The following is a 23,526-nucleotide window of genomic DNA, read 5'->3' as shown; positions in this document are numbered from 1 at the left end:
AAAAAAAGGAAGAGGGGGACCTGGGAGGGGTAGGGACAGTGGGATAGGGATGCTCACCCAGAATCACGTCACCAGAAGGGAATTGTTCCAAATTAGACCCAGAGCGCCGGGTTCCCACTGGTCCACACTGCCTGAAGCCTTCCCCTGACCATGGTGCCAAAGCAACAGCATCATGCCAACCTAGGACACACTAATGCACGTATGTGTTAACTTCAGGCGACTTCCTGTGAGGTGTCCCGTCTGTCATCCCCATGGCACAGTCAAGGGGACCGACTCACAGATTCAGCAGCCTGCCCCTCGTCACTCAGAGCTCGTGGCAGAGCCAGGATTCTGCCCTGGAGTCCAGGGGTGTGCTGGGTAGACTGGCTTGAGTCCAGTAGTCTAACGGAACAACTCACGATATGAATAGGCGGGACCCAAATGTAGCTCGCCTGCTTTCAAACAGTATTCCAGATGGTTTTCAGAACACGGCGTGGTGCAAAGCAGGATAGACTCAGATAAAAGCAGGTTAAAAGGGACAGGGGAGTAAACCCAGGCAGAGGCCTACGGAGCGTCACTTGCCAGGCATAGCGTTGTGGTTTTTTTGTAGTCGACTCACGGAGCAAGAAGTGCTGGGTTGTGGTAATCATCATATGAAGAAAAAATACAATTTATGTAGAAAGACAAGGCAGTTCTCTGCCGCTCGTTTCCTTAGTGCCACCAGCCCTTACTGGGCACCGCAGCCGTGCCGGCCCCAGGGACAGCAGTTTCCATCTCTCAGCAGCCTCTTTCCTTACTTCCCGTCTCTAATGGCAGCCTTGGGCTGGCCCTTGTTGGCTTTCCCAGGTTAGGCATCATCTGTGGGCCGGCCACTCAGTAGGTGAGCGGTCCCCCCACACCGCCCACTGCTGTCTTCCTCCACACCATAGTCCTGACCCACGCCTTTTAGTGTGATCAAACCCCAGCATTTGCATCAGTAAGACCGTCAAGAGAAAATCCAAAGGACTTTTCCTTGATATGAGTATGTTACTGAGTGGGAAACGGTTGGAGAATAGGAGACCTCCCAACCGACCGTGGTCAGAAAGCCCAGGCCTCCGTAGTCGCAGCGGCGTTTACGAGGCAGGCGTGAGTTAGTGCATTGTTGTCCAGGGTCACTTGTCACTGGAGACGGCCATGCCTTCCGGAGGCATGACCTTACTTGTTCACAGCTGAAAAGTCACCCAGATGTGGGGAAAGGTCACATTTTAAGGTCAGAGTCAGTGTCTCCGTGTCAAGTTTTGGTTACGTGACTGTGATGGTTGGTTTAGGGATATATTCAAATGGTGGCCTCCAGTTTTGTTTGCTTTTTTTTTTTTTAATATTTATTTATTTTTGAGAGAGAGAGAGCATAAGTAGAGGAGGGGCAGAGAGAGAGGGAGACAGAGGATCTGAAGTGGGCTCTGTGCTGATGGCAGAGAGCCTGACGCGGGGCTTGAACTCACGAACGGTGAGATCACGACCTGAGCCGAAGTCAGATGCTCAACCGACTGAGCCACCCAGGACTCCCTGTTTGTTTTTTTTAAACACGGCTAAATGAAGGTTCTTCGTGGCTGAATCACATCGTGTACAACCATCGTGTCTCCTTGTCTTTTTGTTGGTTGTCAGCTTGCTTGGTTTTCTGTTACTTACATCAGTTTAATCCCAAAATGTTCTTCTAGTTAAAAAACAAATCTAATGTCCCATCAGATATCCACCAAGTTCCTCTTCTGGAGCCTTCCGACCCACTCGGGTCAGCCAGGTTGCTCTCGGGTCACCGTGCAGCTGCCGTCTGGCACCCCTATCCACCGTCATCCTGGGACGGCCTTGTCTCCCTCTCTGGAATTTTAACTCTTTTTTCTAAGATATGGCGCCTTCCACTTTCCTGGTCCCCTCCTGTGTTTTGCTGAAGGCGGGCCGGGCGATCAGACACCACGTGGATAGCAAACCCAACCAGATATGGAGGGTGACCAGCTATCAAAGGGAGGGGGATCCGGATAAACTGACTTAGCAGAGTTCTTCTAAAATTGGACAATGCAGACATGAGCACAACGTTCGAAGTCAGGCCTAGTTAAAAAAGGAGCTCAGGGGAGAGTTTGGTGAAGGAGAAAATCCGTGTGAGCAGAGGGGCACCAGGCAAACCCACTCCTGGGAGAGTCAGGACCGATGGCCGGCTTGGGTTCTAGATGCCCCGGTGGCCTCACTGAACCCTCCTGAGACTGCATGGCTCCGTCCTCCTGTCTTTGGCTTAGGGTCAGACTCGTATTGCAGCTGATGGCTCTCCCCCCTTAACTCAGCCCCTTCCCCCTCTCCTCTTGTAGGCAGTTCCCCTGATACAAATTCTTGTGCATTTTATCCTGTTCGGATAGCTGCTTCTCAGAGGATTCAGATTAGCACAGTGAGAATGACCGTTCCCCCATAGTCTGTCTAGCCCAGCATGTTGACAGAGACTTTGATCTCTGCCACTCTGAGAGATAGAAATTGAAGTCTCAGATGAGATTTTTACTTTCATTGCTTTTGCCATGAGTGAATTGAGGATCTTTTAAGCTAAGAGCCTTTGTGTTGATTTTCTGTAAACTGTCTGTTCGTATCTCTTGCCCATTTTCACCTCTGTCACTGGCCTTTTTATTGGTTTACAAGATTCTTTACCTATTAAAGTAGTCTTTTTTGTGTGTTTGTAAAAAATCTTCTCCATATTTTATCTGTTCACTTATTAAAATGCTATTTTTAAAATATATGACCTTTAACAAAGCCAAAAACACTCTATGGGGTGCCTGGGTGGCTCAGTCGGTTGAACGTCCAACTTCGGCTCAGGTCATAACCTCGTGGTTCGTGGATTTGAGCCCCGTATCGGGTTCTGTGTTAATAGCTCAGACCCTAGAGCCTGCTTCCGATTCTGTGTCTCCCGCTCTCTCTCTGCCCCACCCGTGCTTGTGCTCTGTCTCTCTCTCTCTCTCTCAAAAATAAATAAACGTTAAAAAAAAAACGAAAGAAAAAAACCTGTGTAGTGAAAGCAAAATTTTAAAATTTTAGAAAGCAACAAAACCAGAAAACATCCCAAGTATGATGGTATGACGAATAACTAGTAGGTCTCACATAATAGCAGGTGGTCCGAAAGCTGCCAGTTAAGGGAAAACAACTCTTAGATTGGATCACGGCACATAAACCTCCAATTTTTATGCTATACATGAAAACATACACATACCCGAGAATTGAGGTCACAGGGCAAACCACCGGCCTGAAAACGGGAGAGACGGGAAGATCCCCAGAATCCCACGTCAGCTTGGAGCCAGCATCAGGCAGGAATCCTTCAGGGGCAATTGGTCAGTTGCTGCTGACGGGGGTTTTGGACCGTTTTGAGAGATTAAAACTCCTGCAGGCCAAACCTTGGAGGAATCCCTACACTTTCCTGAGTTTTTCTGCCAGGAACCCCACCAGGCCCTCAGAGTAAAGATCAAAGAAAAAGTCCCCTCCTGCTTTTGTCAGGGGGAAGGGAAAACAGCCGGTCTGAAATATGCCCCCAGGGCTCTGTTCTCCTTCACGATGGCCTGCCTTCAAGAGAAACTTTTTGCCAGAGTCTAACCAATGTGGGTTTTCCCTGATACTAACTGACTTGTGGGAGGAAAATACCCAACACCAGAGGGCCCCCCTCTAAACCAGCCCCCTCTAACCTTCCTGTCTCACCTAAGGAGTCAAAGAAACAATATGGCCTCTTGTGAAGCCCACCGCCCAAGTAGCACAGGCTCCCCAAAAGATTGAGACTCAGTCTTGGGACTGTACAACATTTCCCCTTCCCCCACATCTTAACGTCACACAAAAGAAGCTCCTTTGACATAACAGGGGTTTGCAGTTGGTTGAGCATCTGACTCTTGATTTTTGCTCAGGTCACGATCTCATGGTTTTTAGCATTGAGCCTGCTTGGAATTCTCTCTTCTCCCCCTCTCTCTCCCCCTCCTGTTCTCTCTCTCTCTGTCCCTCCAAATGAATAAATAAACATTCAAAACAAAACAAAACAAAACAAAACAGAGGGTTACAGTGTAAAAGAACCACAAGGCTAAACCCAATTTTAAAAAGAGAGTCTCTAGGCATATCTTAGACATAGGAGAGAAATTTTAGCCTTTGGCACCTACAGCCCACAGCAAATAACAAACACAGCTCACTCCTAGTCAGGTGAACGTAAACACTCACGCTAAAGTTCTATTTACCTCTGTTCCTTTTTTTAAAAAAAATTATTCACTTATTTTTTCATTTCCATGCAAGTTAGTTAGCATATAGTGCAATAATGATTTCAGGAGTAGATTCCAATGATTCATCCCCTATGTATATGCCCAGTGCTCATCCCAACAAGTGTCTACGTTAATGCCCATCACCCATAACCCCTCCAGCAACCCTCAGTTTGTTCCCTGTATTTAACAGGCTCTTATGTTTTGTCCCCCTCGTTGTTTTCATATTATTTTTCCTTCCCTTCCCTTATGTTCATCTGTTTTGCATCTTAAATTCCACATATGAGAGAAGTCATATGATTTTTGTCTTTCTCTGAGTGACTAATTTCACTTAGCGTAATAACCTCCAGTTCCATCCACGTAGTTGCAAATGGCAAGGTTTCATTCTTTTTGATTGCCGAGTAATACACCATTGTATCTATATACCACATCTTCTTTAGCCATTCATCCATCGATGGACATTTGGGCTCTTTCCATCCTTTGGCTATTGTCGATAGTGCTGCTATAAACATGGGGGGTGCATGTATCCCTTCAAAACAGCTCACCTGAAGGCGCCTGGGTGGCTTAGTCGGTTGAGTGTCTGACTTTGGCTCAGGTCATGATGTCACGGTTGGTGGGTTCAAGCCCTGCATCAGGCTCTGTGCTGACAGCTCAGAGCCTGGAGCCTGCTTCAGATTCTTTCTCCCTCTCTCTCTGCCCCTCCATGGCTTGCATTCTCTATCTCTCTCTCTCTCAAAAATAAATAAACATTAAAAAAATTAAAAAAACAGCACACCTGTATCCCTTGGATAAATGCCTAGTAGTGTAATTGCTGGGTCGTAGGGTAGTTCTGTTTTTAGTTTTTTAAGAAACCTCCATACTGTTTTCCAGAGTGGCTGCACCAGCTTGCTTTCCCACCAGCAATGCAAAAGAGATCCTCTTTCTCCGCATCCTCGCCAACATCTGTTGTTGCCCGAGTTGTTCATGTTAGCCACTCTGACAGGTGTGAGGTGGTATCTCATTGTGGTTTTGATTTCTATTTCCCTGATGATGAGTGATAATGAGGATTTTTCATGTGTCGGTTGGCCATCTGGATGTCTTCTTTGGAGAAGCGTGTATTCATGTCTTTTCCCGATTTCTTCACTGGATTATTTGGTTTTTGGGTGTTGAGTTTGATAAGTCCTTTATATTTTGGAAACTAACCCTTTATCTGATATGTCATTTGCAAATATCTTCTCCCATTCTGTCGGTTGCCTTTTAGTTTTGCGGATTGTTTCCTTTGCTGTACAGAAGCTTTTTATTTTGACAAGGTCCCGGTAGTTCATTTTTTGCTTTTGTTTCCCTTTCCTCCAGAGATGTGTTGAGGAAGAAGTTGCTGTGGCCAAGATCAAAGAGGTTTTTGCCTGTTTTCTCCTTGAGGATTCTGATGGCTTCCTGTCTTACACTGAGGTCTTTCATCCATTTTGAGTTTATTTTTGTGTATGTTGTAAGAAAGTGGTCCAGGTTCATTGTTCTGCATGTCACTGTCCAGTTTTCCCAGCACCATTTGCTGAAGAGACTGTCTTTATTTCACTGGATATTCATTCCTGCTTTGTCAAAGATTAGCTGGCCATACGCTTGTGGGTCCATTTCTGGGTTCTGTATTCAGTTCCATTGATCTGAGTGTCTGTTCTTGTGCCAGTGCCATACTGTCTTGATTACAGCTTTGTAATCCATCTTGAAGTCCGGAATTGTGATGCCTCCAGCTTTGGTTTTCTTTTTCAAGATTGCTTTGGCTATTCGGGGTCTTTTCTGATTCCATACAAACTTCAGGATTGTTTGTTCTAGCTCTGTGAAGAATGCTGGTGTTATTTTGATAGGGATTGCACTGAACATGTAGATTGCTTTGGGTAGTATTGACATTTTAACAATATTTGTTCTTCCAATCCAGGTGCATGGAATATTTTTCCATTTTTTGTGTGTGTCTTCTTCAATTTCTTTCATGAGCTTTCTATAGTTTTCAGTGTATAGATTTTTCACCTCTTTGGTTCAATTTATTCCTAGGTATTTTATGCTTTTTGGTGCAATTGTAAATGGGATCGATTCCTTGATTTCTCCTTATGTTGCTTCATTATTGGTGTATAGAAATGCAACCGATTTCTGTGCATTGATTTTTATAGTCTGCAACTTTGCTGAATTCATGGATCAGTTCTAGCAATTTTTTGGTGGAATCTTTTTAGGTTTTCCATATAGACTATCATGTCATCTGTAAAGAGTGAAAGTTTGACTTCCTGATTGCCATTTTGGATGCCTTTTATTCCATTGTGTTTTCTGATTGCAGAGGCTAGGACTTCAAAACTATGTTGACTAACCGTGGCAAGAGTGGACAGCCCTGTTGTGTTCCTGAACTCAGGGGGAAAGCTCTCAGTTTTTCCCCATTGAGGATGATATTAGCGGTGGGTCTTTCACATATGGCTTTTAAGATCTTGAGGTATGATCCTTCTATCCCTACTTTCTGAGGGTTTTTCTCAAGAAAGGATGCTGTATTTTGTCAAGTGCTTTCTCTGCATCTGTTGAGAGACTCATGTGGTTCTTGTCCTTTCTTTTATTGATGTGATGTATTACATTGATTATTTTGTGGATATCGAACCAGCCCTGCATCCTGGGTATAAATCCTCTTGATCATGATGAATAATTCTTTTAATGTATTGTTGGCTCTGGTTGGCTAGTATCTTATTGAGGACTTTTGCATCCAGGTTCATCAGGGTACCTCTGTTCCTTTTAACTGCCATACTATGTCTAGCTTTCAAAAACAAGTAACAAGGCACACTAAAGGTAAACAGCACAGTTTGAAGAGACGGGGCAAGCATCAGAACTTGACTCAAGCATAGCAGAGATTTTGCAATTAGCAGACCAGGAATTTGAAACAACTATGATTAATATGCTCAAGGTTCCAGTTGAAAAAGTGGACAAAATACAAGTACAGATGAGCAATGTCATCAGAGAGATGAAAACCCTAAGAAAGAATCAAAGGAAATTAATTACTGTAACAGAAATGAGAAACACCTTTGTTGGGTTCATCAGTAGACCAGATACAAGAAAGGAAAGAGTTGGGGAGCTGGAGGATATGTCAATAGAAATTCCCAAACTGAAAGAGGAAGAGAAGGGAAAAAAAAAAAAAGACTGAAGGAAAAAAACGCAACAGAATATCCGAGAACTGTGGGACAAGTAAAAAGGTATAATGTGTAATAGGAGTACCAGAAGAAGGGAAAGAGAAAGGAACAGAAATATTTGAAGCAGTGTTGCTGGAAGTTTTCCAAAATTATCGACAGGCCCCAAACCACAGATCCAGGGAGCTTAATGAAACCAAGTAAGATGAATACTAAAATATCTACACCTAAGTATGTCAAACTACAGAGGATCAAAGACAAGGAGAAAAATCGTATGAGAAGCCAGAGGCAAATAAAACAAAGTAAAAAAAAGCAAAAGCACCTTACCTATAAAGCAACAAGGCGAAGAATTATATTGGGCTTTTTTTCAGAAACCAGGCAAACAAGAAGAAAATGGGGTGAAACATTTTAAGTATTAAAGCAAAGTGTTGTCCTGTGTTACATTCCCATCAGTGTATGAGAGTTGATCCACCATCATGCTGCACTAACACTCATATGCTCAGTCCTTCCAATCTAGGGCATCCTAACAGGTGTGCAGTGGTACCTAAGTTTCTAATCTGCATTTTCCTGATGACTACTGACGTAGCACCTCTTTCTGAGTATGTATTTGCTATATGTATATCTTATTTGATGAAGTATCTACGTCAGTTGTCCATTTTTTAACTGGGTTGTTTTCTTTTTAAAAGAAATATTTATTTAAGAGGCACCTGGGTGGCTCAGTCGGTTGAGCTCCTGACTTCGGCTCGGGTCACGATCTCACAGTTCATGGGTTTGAGCCCCGCATCAGGCTCTGTGCTGACAGCTCAGAGCCTGGAGCCCGCTTCCAATTCTGTGTGTCCCTCTCTGCTTCTCTCCTGCTCACGCTCTGATCCTCTCCTTCTGTCTCTCAAAAATAAATATTAAAAAAAATTTTTTTTAAATGTTTATTTTCCAGAGAGAGAGAGTGAGAGAGCGTACACATGGGGGAGGGGCAGAAAGACAAGGGGGCAGAGGATCTGAAGCGGGCTCTGTGCTGCCAGCAGCAGAAAGCCTGACGCGCAGCTTGAACTCATGAACCATGAGCCTGAGCTGAAGTTGGATGCTTAACTGACTGAGCCACCCAGGTGCCCCTGGGTTGTTTTCTTATTATTGACTTTCAGATTTCTTTATGTATTCTGTATCCAAGTCCTTCATCAAGTACATGATTTGCAAATATTTTCTCCCAGTTTGTGGCTTGTCTTTTTTCTTCTCTTAACTGTGTTTATCAAAGAGCAGAAATTCTTAATTTTATTGAAGTCCGATTTACCAGTTTTTAATTTTAGGATCATATTTTTTGTGTCCTATCTAAGATCCTGTCTGCCCAAACCAAAGTCACAGAAATTTTCTTGTATTTTTCTTCTAGAAATTTGATAATTTTAGATTTTTCAATACATATACTGTGAGATACCCATTTGGGGTTAATTTTTGCATATGATGTGAAGTCTGGATTGAAATCACTTTTAAATGTGGATATCCAATTGTTCTAGCACATTTATTCAAAATACCGTCTTTGTCTACTGAATTTGTACCATTGGCCAAAATCAAGGGACCATATCTAATTCTGGACTCTCCATTCCCTTCCACTTGTCTGTCTTTCATTATATAAACTGCCCTGATAAATGTAGCTTTACAGTCATTCTTGAAGTTCAGTAACATAATTTCTTCAGTTTTGTTTTTCTTTTTCAAAATTATGTTGACTATTTTAGATCCTTTCCATATACATATGAATTTTAGAATCAGCTTACACATTTCTACACAAAACTATTGGCTTTTGACTGGGATTGCATTGGGTCTCTAGATCAGTTTGGGGAGAATTGGCATTTTAGCAATATTGAATCTTTTACTCAAGAAACATAGTTAGCTCTCCATTTATTAAAATTTTCTTCAACTTGTCTCAGTAATGTTTTTACTGTATTCAGTATACGCATCTTACAGCTCTTTTACTATATTTACCTGTAAGTATTTCATTTTTGATGCTATAGTATACTTAAAATTTTTTTAAATTTCCAGCTGTTTATTACTAGCAAATAGAGATACGATTAATTTTTGGATAATGAGCTTATATCCCACAACCTTGCTAAACTCACTTATTAGTTCTAGTAGTTTTGTTTTTACATTGGATAGTCTATGTAGATGATAATGCCATCTACCCACCCCCAATAAAAGAGAGTTTTACCACTTCTTTTCTTTTTTTTTAAGAATAGATTTTGGGGCACCTGGGTGGCTCAGTCAGTTGAGCGTTTGACTTCAGCTCAGGTCATGATCTCGCAGTTGATGAGTTCCAGCCCCGCATCAGGCTCTGTGCTGACAGCTCAGAGCCTGGAGCCTGCTTCCAATTCTGGGTCTCCCTGTCTCTGTGCCCCTCCCCCACTCATGCTCTGTCTCAAAAATAAAGATAAACATTAAAAACAAAAAAAGAATTTTTTTTAGGGAGGGGAGGGGCAGAGGGAGAGGCAAAAAGAGAGAGAAGGAGAATCTCAAACAGGCACCATGCTCAGCATGAAGCCCAACACGGTGCTCAAGCCCACGACACTGGGATCGTGACCTGAGCCAAAATCAGCTGAGCCACCCAGGTGACCCTTACCATTTCTTTTTTAATCTGAATGCCTTTGCTTTCTTTTTCTTGCCTGATTACACTGGATAAAACCTCCACTACAATGCTGGATAGAAATGCTGAGAGTAGACATCATTGCCTTTTTCCTTGTCATAGAGGAAACGCATTCCATCGTTCATCATTAAATATGATGTTAATTAGGGATTTTTCATAGAAACCCTTTATCAGTTGAGGAAATTCCTTCTACCTCAAGATTTCTGAGAGTTTTTAATCAGTGATGGATACTAGATTTTGTCACATGTTTTTTTCTGCATCTCTCTTTTTTTAATGTTTATTTTTGAGAGAGAGAGAGAGAGAGAGAGACCAAGCATGAGTGGGAGAGGGGCAGAGAGAGAGGGAGACACAGAATCCAAAGCAGGCTCCAGGCTCCTAGCGGTCAGCACAGAGCCTGACATGGGGCTCAAACTCACAGACCGTGAGATCATGACCTGAGCTGAAGTTGGACGCTTAACCGACGGAGCCACCCAGGCACCTCTATTTTTTTAATGTTTAATTTTTTAATTAAATTAATTAATTTTAATTAATTTTTTAATTTTTTTAATGTTTATTTATGAGACAGAGACAGAGCATGAGCAGGGGAGGGGCAGAGGGAGAGGGAGACACAGAATCCAAAGCAGGCTCTAGGCTCCGAGCTGTCAGCACAGAGCCCGATGCAGGGCTCGAACCCACAGACTGTGAGACCGTGACCTGAGCCGAAGTCGGACGCTCAGCCAACTGAGCCAGCCAGTGTCCCTTCTGCATCTCTTGAAGTGATTATATAGTTTGTCTTTTTTAGTCTGCTAATATGGCAAATTACATTTTTGAATATTAAGCCAACCTTGCATTTCTGAGGTGAGTCCCACTTGCTTGTGATATATCATCCTTTTTCTATATTGTTGGGTTCAATTGGCTAAAATTCTGTTAAAAATTTTTGTATATGCATTCATGAGAGATACTGGTCTGTGGTTTTCTTCTTATTTTTTTTTCTGGTTTTGGTATCAGGGTGGAGTATATTGGTGAGTATTCTCTCCTTTTCAATATTCTGAGAGAGTTTGTACAAAATTGGTATTATTTATTTAAGGATTTGGTGCAGTTCCCCAGTGAAGCCTTCTGGCCTGGAGTGTTCTTTGTGAGAAGATTTCTAACTGCACATTTCAATTTCTTTAATAAATACAGAGCTACTCAAGTTATCTGTTTTTTCTCAAGAAGCCCCATTATTTTGGGTGCATAAAGAAAAACCCCATTGCTTTCCTTACACTACACACGATACTCTGAGTGCATCCGTACCCAATGTGTGGTAGGTTTTTCCCAACATCAAGCAATTATCTGCCACCCCAGCTGGGTGGTCTATGATTCAACTCGATTCTGACCCTGTCTACTTGAAGATGGCCTCAGACTCCACAGCTTAAGGGCTTAGTCTCACAAGACTCTCTCCCCCCACACTTCAGATGCAATCACAAGTCCCAGATTGTTACTATGCTTCTGACTGACTGGCTATAAATCCGAGTTCCCGTGACCTCCTCCTTGGGTTTCGTTATTTGCTAGAATGGCTCACAGAACTCAGAGCAACACATTTACTGGTTGGTTATAAAATAATATGATAAGGAATACACACATCTACGTAAATACACTCACACATAAGTGTACTCATATGTGTATATATACCTATATGTAAAACACAGGCGTAAACATATATTAATCATACACATGCAATTTGCTTATTTTTGACATAAAAACACACTGGAGGAGTAAATCAGAAACTAAGAAAAATTAATGGAAATGAGAACAGGGGATGAGGAGAACAAAGTGGAGGATGTAGGGAAGATTTCTTTGGGTGCAATTTTATTTTGTGCACATAACGGTGATTTTTTGAACCGCATAAATGTATTGCATATTCAAAAATGAAATACAATCCAAAGAAAAACAAAAGAAATTCTAGAATTGAAAACAGGCTGAAATAGGTCCACTGGGACATCAAATGTGTAATATAATTACACATCTCCTTGTGCACATGTGCATATACTTCAGTTGGATATTGTTTTGGGGGGGTCGCACAGCTACCCTCAACTTCAGTGATATTCTAGGGGGACTAGTAAGACTCAGTAACAGCTAATACTTATAGATAAGGTTTATTACAACAAAAGACACAGAACAAAAGCTTCTGTGTTTTCTGGTGGTGGGGAACTGTCTCAGTGTATGTTGAAGTATCTTTATTTCATCTTCATTGTTGAAAGATGTTTGTTCCAGGTTGTTTCAACCCATCCAGATACCATTCCATTGTCTTCCGGCTTCCATTGTTTCTCATGAGAGTCAGCTAACAACTGAATTGCTAATCCTGTGAAAGTAACAGCCTTCTTTTCCCTCTCCTATTATCTGTATGATTTTTCCTTGTCTTTGGTTTTCAGCACTTATACCCTGCTGTGTCTGTTATTATTGCTGTATTCTCTTTGGTGTTCATTGTGCTTCTTTTTTTTTATTTTTTTTTTAACTTTTATTTATTTTTGAGACAGAGAGAGATAGAGCATGAGCGGGGAAGGGGCAGAGAGAGAGGGAGACACAGAATCTGAAACAGGCTCCAGGCTCTGAGCCATCAGTATAGAGCCCTGCGTAGGCTTGAACTCACAGACTGCGAGATCATGACCTGAGCCGAAGTTGGATGCTCAACCGACTGAGCCACCCAGGCGCCCCTCATTGTGCTTCTTAAATATGTGTGAATTGAAGGCTTTCATGCATCTAACAAATTCTCGGACGTTGCATCTTCTTCTCCATTAACCTTCTGTTCCTATGAGACTCCTAACGAAACATATGACAGATCTTATTATTTATTATATTCTCTATAGCCTTCAGTCTATTTTGTATTTTCCATCCTTGTATCTCTCTGGTTTTCCTTGTAGACAGAGCTCTTTTCCTCTGAACTGTGGTTCAGTTCACCGGTTCTTCTGTGCCTAATCTGCTGTTAAACCCCTCTGTTAACTACCGATTGTTAAGCAATTTTAGTTTTAGAGCTTCATTTTACTCTTCTTCTAATCTTCATGTCAGTTTTTGTAGTTTCCAGTTCAAAAATTTCATTTATTGTCTATATTACATCTATAGCTATATTATATTATCTATATCTATATTATATCTATATTATCTATAATATCTATATTGTTTCATTTATTATCTTCTTTATCGTAAAGTCTGTTGGGCAATCTGTTTGGAACCCTCACACATCGTCACTATTCTCTATTATTTTCTCCTGTCTCATCGACACTTGTTTACGTTGGCATCTCTCCTTATGTGCCAGGTGACATTTGATAGTGTGACAGACCATGCGTTTGAGAAGTTGTGGTGATTTTTTCTTAATTAAGGCATTAGATGATATATTCTTCTGGGGATTTGTGTTTGCTTATACCAAGGACTTGGAACCATTAGCAGAATAGAATGATCTGAATAAGTGCTAAGGATTGAGACTTGGTGGGGGCGTGGGTCACCCAGTTGACTTAAAATTTGGAGGCAGCTATTCAAGTTCTGATCTATTTCTGGTTCATTCTTGTTTTTAAGAGTCATCTGTTTTTGATCCCAACCCAAAGAAGATGAAGGATTTGACATGACCTTCCGTTTGGTGGGCCCAGCTTCCAACTTCTGTCCCACTAGCCTCACATGGTTGTCAAAAGTGCTACTCTTCTTTTTTGACCCTTTTTCTGGAATTAGCAAATGCTCCTGAGGCAAAGTAGATTTACATGCTGAGCTCACCTGCTTGAAACTTAGTGTTCTCCCACGTCCTGGCTTTGGAACTCTTCACTTCCTTGTTAGGTCTCCAGTACAGTCAAGTAGATACACTCTTCAAGTCCCGTTTTTAAATTTTTCTCTCTGAGACGTTAGGTTCAGGTGACCCCACTTTCCATGATCACAAATGGAAGTTTCTCTTTCTTTTTCAAGATACTATAGAATATTCTCAAAAATTGTCAAAAAGCTATGCCTCCAAAAAGGACTTAGCCTGGAAAGCCCCCAGGAGAGTTTTGGTAAACATGTCAAGAGCAACATATTATAGTGCCATATTCACTGCTCCCAAGCATGGGAAAAGGAGGGAAACTTCCAGCTTCTTTTTGTGACTGTATCGCTGATTATAAAACTTGACAGAGGGTACATGCACACACACACACACACACACACACACACACACACACACACTTCCAGGATCTTCAGTAATAGATACCATCTCCAGGAAGGTCAGTCTTCTTACTGGTTTTAGGGCACAATTCATTTGAAGTTGACATTTCCTATTCTCCCATTTAAAAGTGAAAATTAAGTGACGTGATCTAAGGCATTTCTTTGAGGAGGTAAGCTGGGTTCCGTTTTGTGGCTGGATAAAAGGATCATCAAGAGTCAAGCAAAGCCTCCGTCAGTACGAGGACAGAGGGTGTATACGTGGGTACCAGCCTTGAGTTAGGTCCATTTCCAACTGACCCACCTCTTAGGACTTCATAGCTGTAAGATGGAAAAATGAATGGTGGTGAGATGGTCGAGGATTCAGTGAAACAATATTTGTCAAGAGCCTGCGCTACACAAATACTTGATTTTCCTCTTCCTGGCCATTTGTCTGGATTGTAAGATGAAAGGCAGTTTCCAGGTTTTCTGAGGGACCAAGTCTGTGGAAACTTGGAGGTGGGTATGTGCGGAGCGAGTATGGGGGTGACTTTCAAGGGCGCTGGGCCAAGGCCGGTGCGGATCTGTGATGGGCTGGTAAGCACCAATGGCAGTGTCTCTGTCGAGAGAAGATTTTATGGAATGGGGAGGGCTACTCATTGCTTAATAAGAAAGGGACTCTGACTGACCCTTATTTATATTTCAGGCTTATAGGAGAAAAGACTGGAAATGTTGGAAGAGGAATAAATATTGCCATTGTCAACTGTGAGTTATTAAATGTTTTCTTTTAAACTTCTCTAAAAGCTCCCATGATTGGGTTTTCAAAGATACCTTGGGTTTTTTATGATTTTTGTACACGATCTAGTCTAGGCTTATATCTGAATGCGTTTTTAAATTATTGGGTTATTTTTATAATGCCTCACTATCCAGATTATTTGTGGTTTCTACAAAAAAAAATGGGGGGGGGGGGCTCCTGGCTGGCTCAGTCAGAGGAGTGTGCAACTCTTGACCTCAGGGTCGTGAGTTCGAGCTCCATGTTGGGTGTAGAGTTTGCTAAAAATAAATAAACTTTTTTAAAAAGTCAAATATAAATAGGCTTTTAAAAACCAAAAAAAATAAAAAGGGCCCACAGAAGGCAGGGTTAAAACCAGCTAAGCATGCTGTGGGGGCACAGACCGGTCTGGCGTTGCTCTTGGATTCCTACGAGCCCTGCAGAGGGTGGCACCAGCAGCCAGTCCCCACCTCTGTGAGAAAATGCCACTTGGGCCTCAGGGGAAGCCGAGCTTGGCATCCTCGTAGAGCTGGGAAAGACATCCTGTCACGATTGCCACTGGGGGCCCATGACCGTGAGAACTGTTGCAGGCTTGGGGAATGGGTTTTGTGTGTGTCCTGTGCCTGACAGCAAGCTGAGCACGCGGTCCCCTGATCGCGGGGCTGTGGGAACCAGAGAAAATGTGCCCGCTCTGGGAATCCGGCTGGGAAATTAAAATATGAAGCAGAGAGGGCTGAGGTGGGCACCCCAGTGTTTGTGTGGGAGAGGTGGGTGTGGCAGGAAAGGGTAGGGTCCACCTAACTGAAAGCAGACAGGAGGAAAGTTCTAGAACAGCTGTTCAGCCATGACCTGACCTGCCCACAGCAGCCATGCTTCCTGGAAAGAGGAATGTGTCGTTTTGAGCACCGTGGTGCCACAAATGCATCCCGGGGTCCAGTGAACTTTCTTTTAAAAACTATTTCTTTTTATTTTTAGATATGACTGGGAAAGTGACGGCAACACAGTATTTTGATATGTTTGAAGGAGGTAAGAAAACTCTTCCTATGAAAATTAAAATGAATTCTAAACATTAAGATTAAAAAGAAAACACAGATAAAAATGTCAAACATTCTTATTTTGTCTACTAAAAACGTTCCAGAAGCTCATGTGAATATTCTAGAACACTCTTACACAAGCCCTCCTTGTCTCTAACTGGATTCATATGGTGAAGTTTGAAGGTGTTGTCTAGAAAATGTCTTCTCTGATCACGCTTGTCCTGGATCTTTTCTTCTGTTCCTTCATCAGATAATGGGAAAGAGAAAACATTCTTTTAAAATCAGATATGTGTAAAATAATGTGATTAGCCTCCATCCCTGAACAGCATCATTATCCCTATCCTGTTCATGGTGTCCCGCTGGGCTAGGCACACACATCCCTGGGATGCACTGGACTTGACCGCAGTGGTCAGTCAGGATATAGCAGCCCCTTATATTTTTATTGAACAGTGAAGCTTATTAAAAACAAGTCTTTATAAGGACAACAGAGAAATTAAGAGATGGCTGGATGCACCTGTTGGGCGCTACGCATTTTTACTCTGTAAGTAACGGAAGCGTCACTGTAAATGACAAGCCCCCGTGGTGAAACCACGGGGGCTTGAGATTAGCCCTTCCTGTTCTTCCCGCAAGACCTACCGTGCCCGGTCTGGTCAGCACGTCTGATTTCTCACCCCCATTCTGCATATGAGTGTCCTGGGGCCACTCTGCTGTCAGATGGTTCCTCTCGGGTCAGGGCTTCATTAGTCATTGCAGAGAACGGGCCACATGTGCTGCGGTCTCAAGGTCGAGTCATAGAATCTTAAGGAGCCGCCCGTGCCCCTCACGTCTGCTGGTTGCTCCGTGGAGCCCAGCGGCCGCTCACTCGTGGACCAGGAGTACCATTCACGTGGTCGTGGGAGGAGCTCCAGGAACCGGAAGATTCTGAGCAAACACAGCAGCTAAGAGCAGAGGAGGCTCAGCGTCCGGGGCCAGTGGACCGGGAAGACCCTAAAACTGATTGATTTGCCTTGACCCAACAGATAACTCCGGACAGATGATAAACTTTATTCAGAGCGCACCGTCAAAGTCGTTGCTTTTCATGGTGACCCACGATGATGGAGCCAGCAGGTGAGCGTGTACAGATTTGTCGCAGCGGCAGGGGGGAAGCCAGCTGGCAGAGAGCGCCAGGCCAGCAACAGGGCCCCTGAAGAGCATCCTGTAGGAAAGAACACAAATCCAAAGGGCAGGATGCTTTCTTAAGGAGCCTCTGGCAAAGCAGCCTGTGTTCCTAAAAAAAACCCGTGAGTAGCCAGGCGAGTAAGTCAGTACTAGAAGCTAAAGGATCTTTCCAGGTAGCAAGACCGAGCCACCACTGACCACAACTAGCACAGGAAAGCTAACACTTGGCCCAGAAAAGCTTAAACCCAGGGCTGGACTTACAGAAATAGGAAAGGGAGTTGAGAAAATTCTCTGTAGGAGCACCAATAGAATGAAAAAGACACGCCCACACACGCACAGTACTTTCCGTAGGGAGAGGTGCATCCGGCTCCGCGTTTCTCGCAATTCTGGGTAAACGCGTGCACCTTCGCTGCCAGACTTCCAAGGACCTCCAAGTGCTTCTGTGCGCTGCGTTTCCAAGGTGGTTCCCGAACCCAGCATTCCTAGCTTTATGTGACCTCAGCCCTTATTTTTAATAGAGTATCTTGCCAGACTGAAGTTATCTGGTGCACACGTGGAAAAATTCCGACTTCGCTCCCTCGGGGAAACTCTGAGCTCATTGTTTTGTTTTGTTTTTTTCCTTTCCTTGCTGCCTTCCTTCCTCTGCTTACTCGAAATTTGCACGCTTTTACGATGGTTGGTCTTGTTTTCCATTTTTTGTTTTCTTTTTTGATACTGACCTTTGTGAAAATGAAAGGGACCATTCTGACCTTTGCTTTCATCTTTCAGCAACTTCTGTCTGCTTATTTTGTGGTCAGGAAACAGGAGGGACAGCAGAGCCCAATGGTTACGTTGGCTGGATGCGAGGACGTGACTGCACCCCAAGACACAGGGCTTTTGAGAATCGAGAGTTAAAACTGTGCGTCCCACACTGGTCTTAAGGAGTCCCTGATGCTGTCACGTGTTTAGAAATCCGATATCCTCCCGCTGTTTACGTCAGGAGGAGGTAGATTGCTTTAGAAGCCCCTTTCCCAGGACAAAGAGGGGTGACCCTCTGGTGTCTCCACATGCGACCTTCACACGCCCTCCCTTCTCCCCCCAGGTTGAAGGAGGACGCCAAGAAGGTCATAGAAGGACTCGGAAGTAAACACATCAGGAACATACAGTTCAGGTCGAGCTGGGTATTTCTCACAGCCAAAGACCTTCAACTTCCCGAAGAAATTCAGAGAGAAAGTGTAAGTGTTTTTCAAAGGTCCTTTCCCACAAATGGTCCGTAGAGCGCGCTCTGTGATTTGAAAGGCTGTGGGTTGGTTACGGCCGCTTACCTCCGAGACATTCCTGCGCCAGGCCGGCCGCGTGGGCTCGTGGCCTGGGACTCTGCATTCCCAAGTCCGGGAAGAATCACGGGGAGGTGTTCGAGATGCCTTCTAGGTGAAAGAGCCCATCGCACAGTGTGGGTAACCCTTTTCACGTTACACCGTGAAAAGGCGCGCGACTCAAGTTCACCCTGCCCAAGCCTGTTTAAAAGTCGAGGACGCTTGAGACTCCGCAGTCCGGGACAAGCCTCTCTGTCCTTCGCCTCGGCCGTGAGGCCCGTAGCCGCGCCGGTCTGGGGACTCACCCAGCCTGTGCACGAGATGGGCTTAAAGCAGCGGGTGCCAGACACACCCTGGATGAATGCAGCCTTCATCGGTGTTGTGGCCAGAAGTCCACGCGTCATCGAGTCCCCCCCACCGTGTCCTCTTTGTGGAGGGAGAGCAAAGACCGAGAGAATAAGGTTTCTAACGCAGGAAGTCGGTCGCCTGTGAAACTTCCAACGGAGCATCGGCACCTGTCCTGGGGGTCACAAGCGGGCGCCCCTGGGGACCGTCACACAGCCCCTTGCAGAGTCGCCGCTCGCTGGGACACACGACAGCTTCTGGACAGGAAGGGTTAGCGGCATCGGAGTGAGGGCCCCAGCTGCTCCTGCGCAGGAGAGGCGCCTCCTTTCGAGGAGCCGGAGACTCCAAGGAGGCAGTGGGCGTCTGGAGGCCGTTGTAAGAGGCTGCTTCTGACTTCAGGCCAGGTGCCCTCCTGGCGCCCTCTGGTGTGGTGACGGGTCTGGGAAGGGAGACACGCAGAAACAGACAGCAGGGGGGTCTCTCCTCGTTCGCAGGACCACCCTGGCTGGAGAGGGGGGCTGGGAGAGGTGGGGCTTCAGTGTGGCCACACAACCAGGTAACTCGCGACCAGCTCCCAAGGGAAGGCCCTCGGCTTCTCTGATGCCCTCCGCCGTAGCACTCTGGAGGCTGGGCAGTCGGGGTTATTTTAGCACGCCTCTAAAAAAGCACGTTTCCCCTTGTAACTCTCAGGTTCTTTCACCGACAGGAAGCCAGCCTCGCAGAACACGTTAGGAGTGTTTACCCGGCGCCCTAGTGTAGACTTCTTGTTACTAATGACTGGGTCCGGACACCCAGTGCCCAGCAGGGACCTCAGTGACTTGTCCTAATGAGAAGGGCGTTCCCTGGGCTCCGCGTGGTAGCGCTTGTCTGGGCCAGGGCCGCCTGGACCCACTCTGCTCCATGAGGTGAGCTGAGCCAGGGGCCAGGCGCAGCCACATAAGGGTCCCTGGGGATTGAGTGGGAACGATGAGCAGAGAGCAACTTCCGGGAGCTTCCCCTGCCCCGCCAAGTCGCACTCGTCCACCCCCAACCTGCCGTCCCCAACCTGAGTCTCCGTAAAACACTGATGCCCAGGCCGTATGCAGGCCAGCCGGACTGGAGTCTCAGGGTGGGAGCTGGCTGGTGATTCTGACGCACAGGAAGGGTTGGACCCGTTGCCCTGATTTGCGCGGCAGGTTGGAGGCCCTTGCCCCAGCTCTCTCACCCTGTGTCCTCCCCACCTGCCCGCCGCCCCCCTCTTCTCCACCAGCTCCCTCAGCCTCTCTGGGTGCCTGGCTCCACCCCCACGCCACCTGCCCCAGGTCAGGGACCCCAGCCAGAGCCCAAGCCGGGCCGCCTAGGGGCGCACTGCCCTTACCACCCCGCCCTCTGGTGCCTGAGTGGGTCCTCAGTATCAGAAAAGCCAGGCGTGAGGCTTGAATCCCTTCTAACTCAACGTTAACATCTCAACAAACAGGTTCCCTACTAATGTTCAGCTAAGACACTTAAAATAAAACCTCATTTGAATTGCAAAGTAGCAGTGGCCCTTGCTCTCCAGCCTTCTCTGCAAGAAAAAGTTTCTGGAAGAGGAGGAATCAAGGAAAGAGCGGGTTTCCAAACGCAGTCCTGAGTTCAGAGAACCCATGTGTTTTGAAACGGTGGGGGGGGGGCAGGGGGGTGGGGTGGGGGGGCTCGAAGGGAATTTGGGGAAAACGCGTGTCTTCCCTGCATGGGAGGGTTGAAGATTTTTGCTGCAGTGGCTACAAGGGTATCCGGATGAGACCTGAACCCGTGAGCGGGTCTTGCGAGGGCTGTTAGAGCCTCGGCTTGGGGACACTCCAGGGGGTTTGCTCAGATGCCGGCGAGGCCCGAGCTGGGGGCCTCGTCTCACCCAGAGCTCGAGTCGGGTACTGTCGGGGGATTCACACGTCTTCCTGATTTGGATATGCGGACTTGCTGCGTGGACTTCCCCGAGGGTGACGTCTGGCTGTGTGGGATGGGCCTCCGGAGCCCTGGGTGGCCCCCAGCCATTGTCACATCCAGCCCCCTGCTGTTTCCAGGGCACAGCCCGAGGGTCATTCCCGCGTTCGTTTGGAAGCCTCCACCAGCCCTCTACACACCAAACTGAATCTTAAAACGTAAGACGCTTGCTTTCTTCCGAGCTACCCAGGGAGGGATCCGTCCGTCATCGTTCCGCATCCCTGTGATATCTTACGGGGAGACTCGCGGCGTCCGGGACCTTGACGTCCTGCAGGCAGAGGAGGAGGATGTCCTTGAATTCCTTGCAGCAGGAACCCACCTAGGCGGCACCAACCTTGACTTCCAGGTGGAACAGCACCTCCACAGAAGGAGGAGTGGTGGCGTCTATGTCATGAACCTGAGGAGAACCGGGAGAAGCTTCTGCTGGCAGCTCGTGCCATTGTGGCCATTGAAAACCCGGCTGATGTCAGCATCCCTCTCACCCAGGAATCCCTGGCCAGCGAGCTGGGCTGCAGCTGGCCGCTTCGCTCCTGGAACCCTCCGGAAGCAGATCCAGGCGGTTACGGGTGGCGGTTGTGGACCCCAGGGCTGACTACCAGCCTCCCAGGGAGGCATCTCATGTTAACCTGCTTCCCGTCGCTCTGTGCAGCCCCAACTCTCCTCTGCGCTGTGTGGACCGGTCACCATCCCATGCAACGCCAAGGGAGCTCACTCGGGGGGGACGCCGGCCTGGAAGGTTCTGCGCATGGGTGGCTGTGGGAACTTGTGCCTGATTTCCGCTTCTACGGAGGCCTGAAGACATTGTAAGGGAAGAGCAGGCCACTGCTGGAGGGGCTGTGACCAAAGAGGAATTTCAGGGTGAACGGGCTGCTCCGGCTCCTGAGGTCATGCTGGCCTGAGGCGGGCAGGTGCCCTCTCTGCCTGTTTGGCACTTTACCACTGGAGACTGAGCAGTCAGCCTGTCGCTGAGGACTGGTCCACAGCTTCCCCTGCTCAGGCCACTGAATGGCTAGGAAGGACCCCTGATTCTATACTTTATTTATTTTTTTATTAAAAAAATTTTTTTAATGTGTATTGATTTTTGAGAGACAGAGAGAGATAGAGCATGAGCAGGGGAGGGGCAGAGAGGGAGGGAGACGCAGAATCTGAAGCAGGCCCCAGGCTCCGAGCTGTCAGCACAGAGCCCGACGCAGGGCTCGAACTCACACACTGTGAGATCATGACCTGAGCCGAAGTCGGACGCTTAACTGACAGAGCCACCCGGGTGCCCCTGATTCTACACTTTCAATGTGAATTTTATCTTAGTAAATCTGTTCTATAAAAAAAGGAATGTAAAACCGGAATGAAACTCATGGAAAGTTATGGAAACTACAGTTCCGTAACGATGCGTGTGATCCCTCCTGTGCTTTAGATTAAGGCGTTCCGTTATCTGTGAAAGGATCGAAGATGTGAAAAACTAAAGCCCATTCAGGATGCACATTTGCTGAGCAAGGGACTGTACAGTTTCCCTGGAAAACATACAGTCCTACTCCCAGAGAATTGGAAAGTAGGCATTCGAGCTATGCTGTCCAATAAGGCAGCTCCTGGCCAAATTTGCATTTACATTTACATTTATTTAAATTAAATAGAATTTAGGGGTGCCTGGGTGGCTCAGCGTGTTAAGCATTGGACGCTTGATTTCTCGCGGTTCATGAGGTCGAGCCCCACACCAGGCTCTGCACTGATGGCCCAGAGCCTGCTTGGGATCCTCTCTCTCTCTCCCTGTGTCTCTCTGCCCCTCCCCGACTCGCACACACGTGTGCACACTCTCTCTTTCTCTCCCCAAGTAAATAAACATTTTTGAAAAAGTAAAAAAAAAAAAAATGAGTTCCTTAGTCATAGTAGCCACATTTTCAGTAATCACTAACCCAAACGTGACTCTATGGGATAGCATAGACTCCTGGATAGATATCTACATCATTGAAGAAAGTTCTAGAGCTGCATTAACACCTAGTTCCAATATTATTAAACAAACTTTTTTTAATGTCTATTTATTTTTGAGAGAGACAGGGAGCGCGAGCAGGGGAGGAACAGAGAGAAAGGGAGACGCAGAATCCGAAGCAGGCTCAAACTCACAGACCGCGAGATCATGACCTGAGCCAAAGTTGGACGCTTAACCAACTGAGCCACCCAGGCGCCCCCCTGGCTCCAATATTATTATTTTTTCTCCATTATTATTAAGAAACATGTTGAGAAAAAAATAATCAAGTACCCAGAGTAGTTTGGAGCGAATCCCATTTTAGGAAGTGATTCTCTTTTTATGACTTTGCTCATCGCTGACACATTAAATATTTGTTAATTAGATTGGTGGATACAGAAAACTCTTTTTCTTTTTTTACACAGATCAACCACTCTGACAGTGCAAGGAACAGATACTCTGGCTGGCCTGCAGAGGTACAGATAGAAGGCTGCATACCGAAAAAAACAAGCTAACGTTGCGCGACCTTAATAAATAGGTTATGTATAGACCAACACCGTGTGGAATGACCCGAGCATCTTAACCAACGGTCAATATCTGATGAGTATTTGGAGTCTGTCTTCAACCGAGCAGTATTTGCTAGCTGGATACAACCTTGGCACACGGTGTTTTTACGCCGGGATTTATCTAGTGAGGGCACTAATGAGCAGGAAGGCTGACATGGGTAGGAATTGTGAGGGGAGGGAGGGTCTGGCCTGGAAAGGAGCTTCTGGGGGAAGCGAGCTTCGCGTAGACAGCCCTGCACAGACAAAACCTTTATTGTGTTAGCACCAGGCACACCCTCGTTTCAGACCTGGCTCTCCCAGGAGACTGCGCACAGAGGGCTTACCAGAGCTGCCTTGGTCCACTCCAGCTAAGCCCT

General features: G+C 45.9%; 1 protein-coding gene across 3 annotated transcripts in view; it reads left to right on the top strand.

The window, feature by feature from the left end:
• The window catches only part of FAM3B (FAM3 metabolism regulating signaling molecule B), a 42,504-nt gene extending 19,344 nt beyond the window's left edge, over positions 1 to 23,160 (top strand). Inside the window, exons 4-8 of one of the 3 annotated variants that reach the window (XR_006207425.1) lie at positions 14,791 to 14,849; positions 15,832 to 15,882; positions 16,910 to 16,997; positions 17,846 to 18,033; positions 18,130 to 18,221. Coding sequence is in view for 1 of the 3 variants with exons in the window: in XM_042956210.1 (XP_042812144.1) it covers positions 14,791 to 14,849; positions 15,832 to 15,882; positions 16,910 to 16,997; positions 18,130 to 18,262; positions 23,030 to 23,119 (421 nt within the window). In the remaining 2 variants the exon portion in view is untranslated. Of the gene's footprint in view, positions 1 to 14,790; positions 14,850 to 15,831; positions 15,883 to 16,909; positions 16,998 to 17,816; positions 18,034 to 18,129; positions 18,263 to 23,029 lie in introns of those variants that run through there. The other 2 variants (XR_006207426.1, XM_042956210.1) reach the window with 2 other exon arrangements.
• The last annotated feature ends 366 nt before the right edge of the window (positions 23,161 to 23,526 follow it).

This window comes from Panthera tigris, chromosome C2 (genome assembly GCF_018350195.1).
Source record: "Panthera tigris isolate Pti1 chromosome C2, P.tigris_Pti1_mat1.1, whole genome shotgun sequence".
In the NCBI taxonomy this organism is placed as follows: domain Eukaryota; kingdom Metazoa; phylum Chordata; class Mammalia; order Carnivora; family Felidae; genus Panthera; species Panthera tigris.
This window is presented reverse-complemented; position numbering and strand designations above follow the sequence as displayed.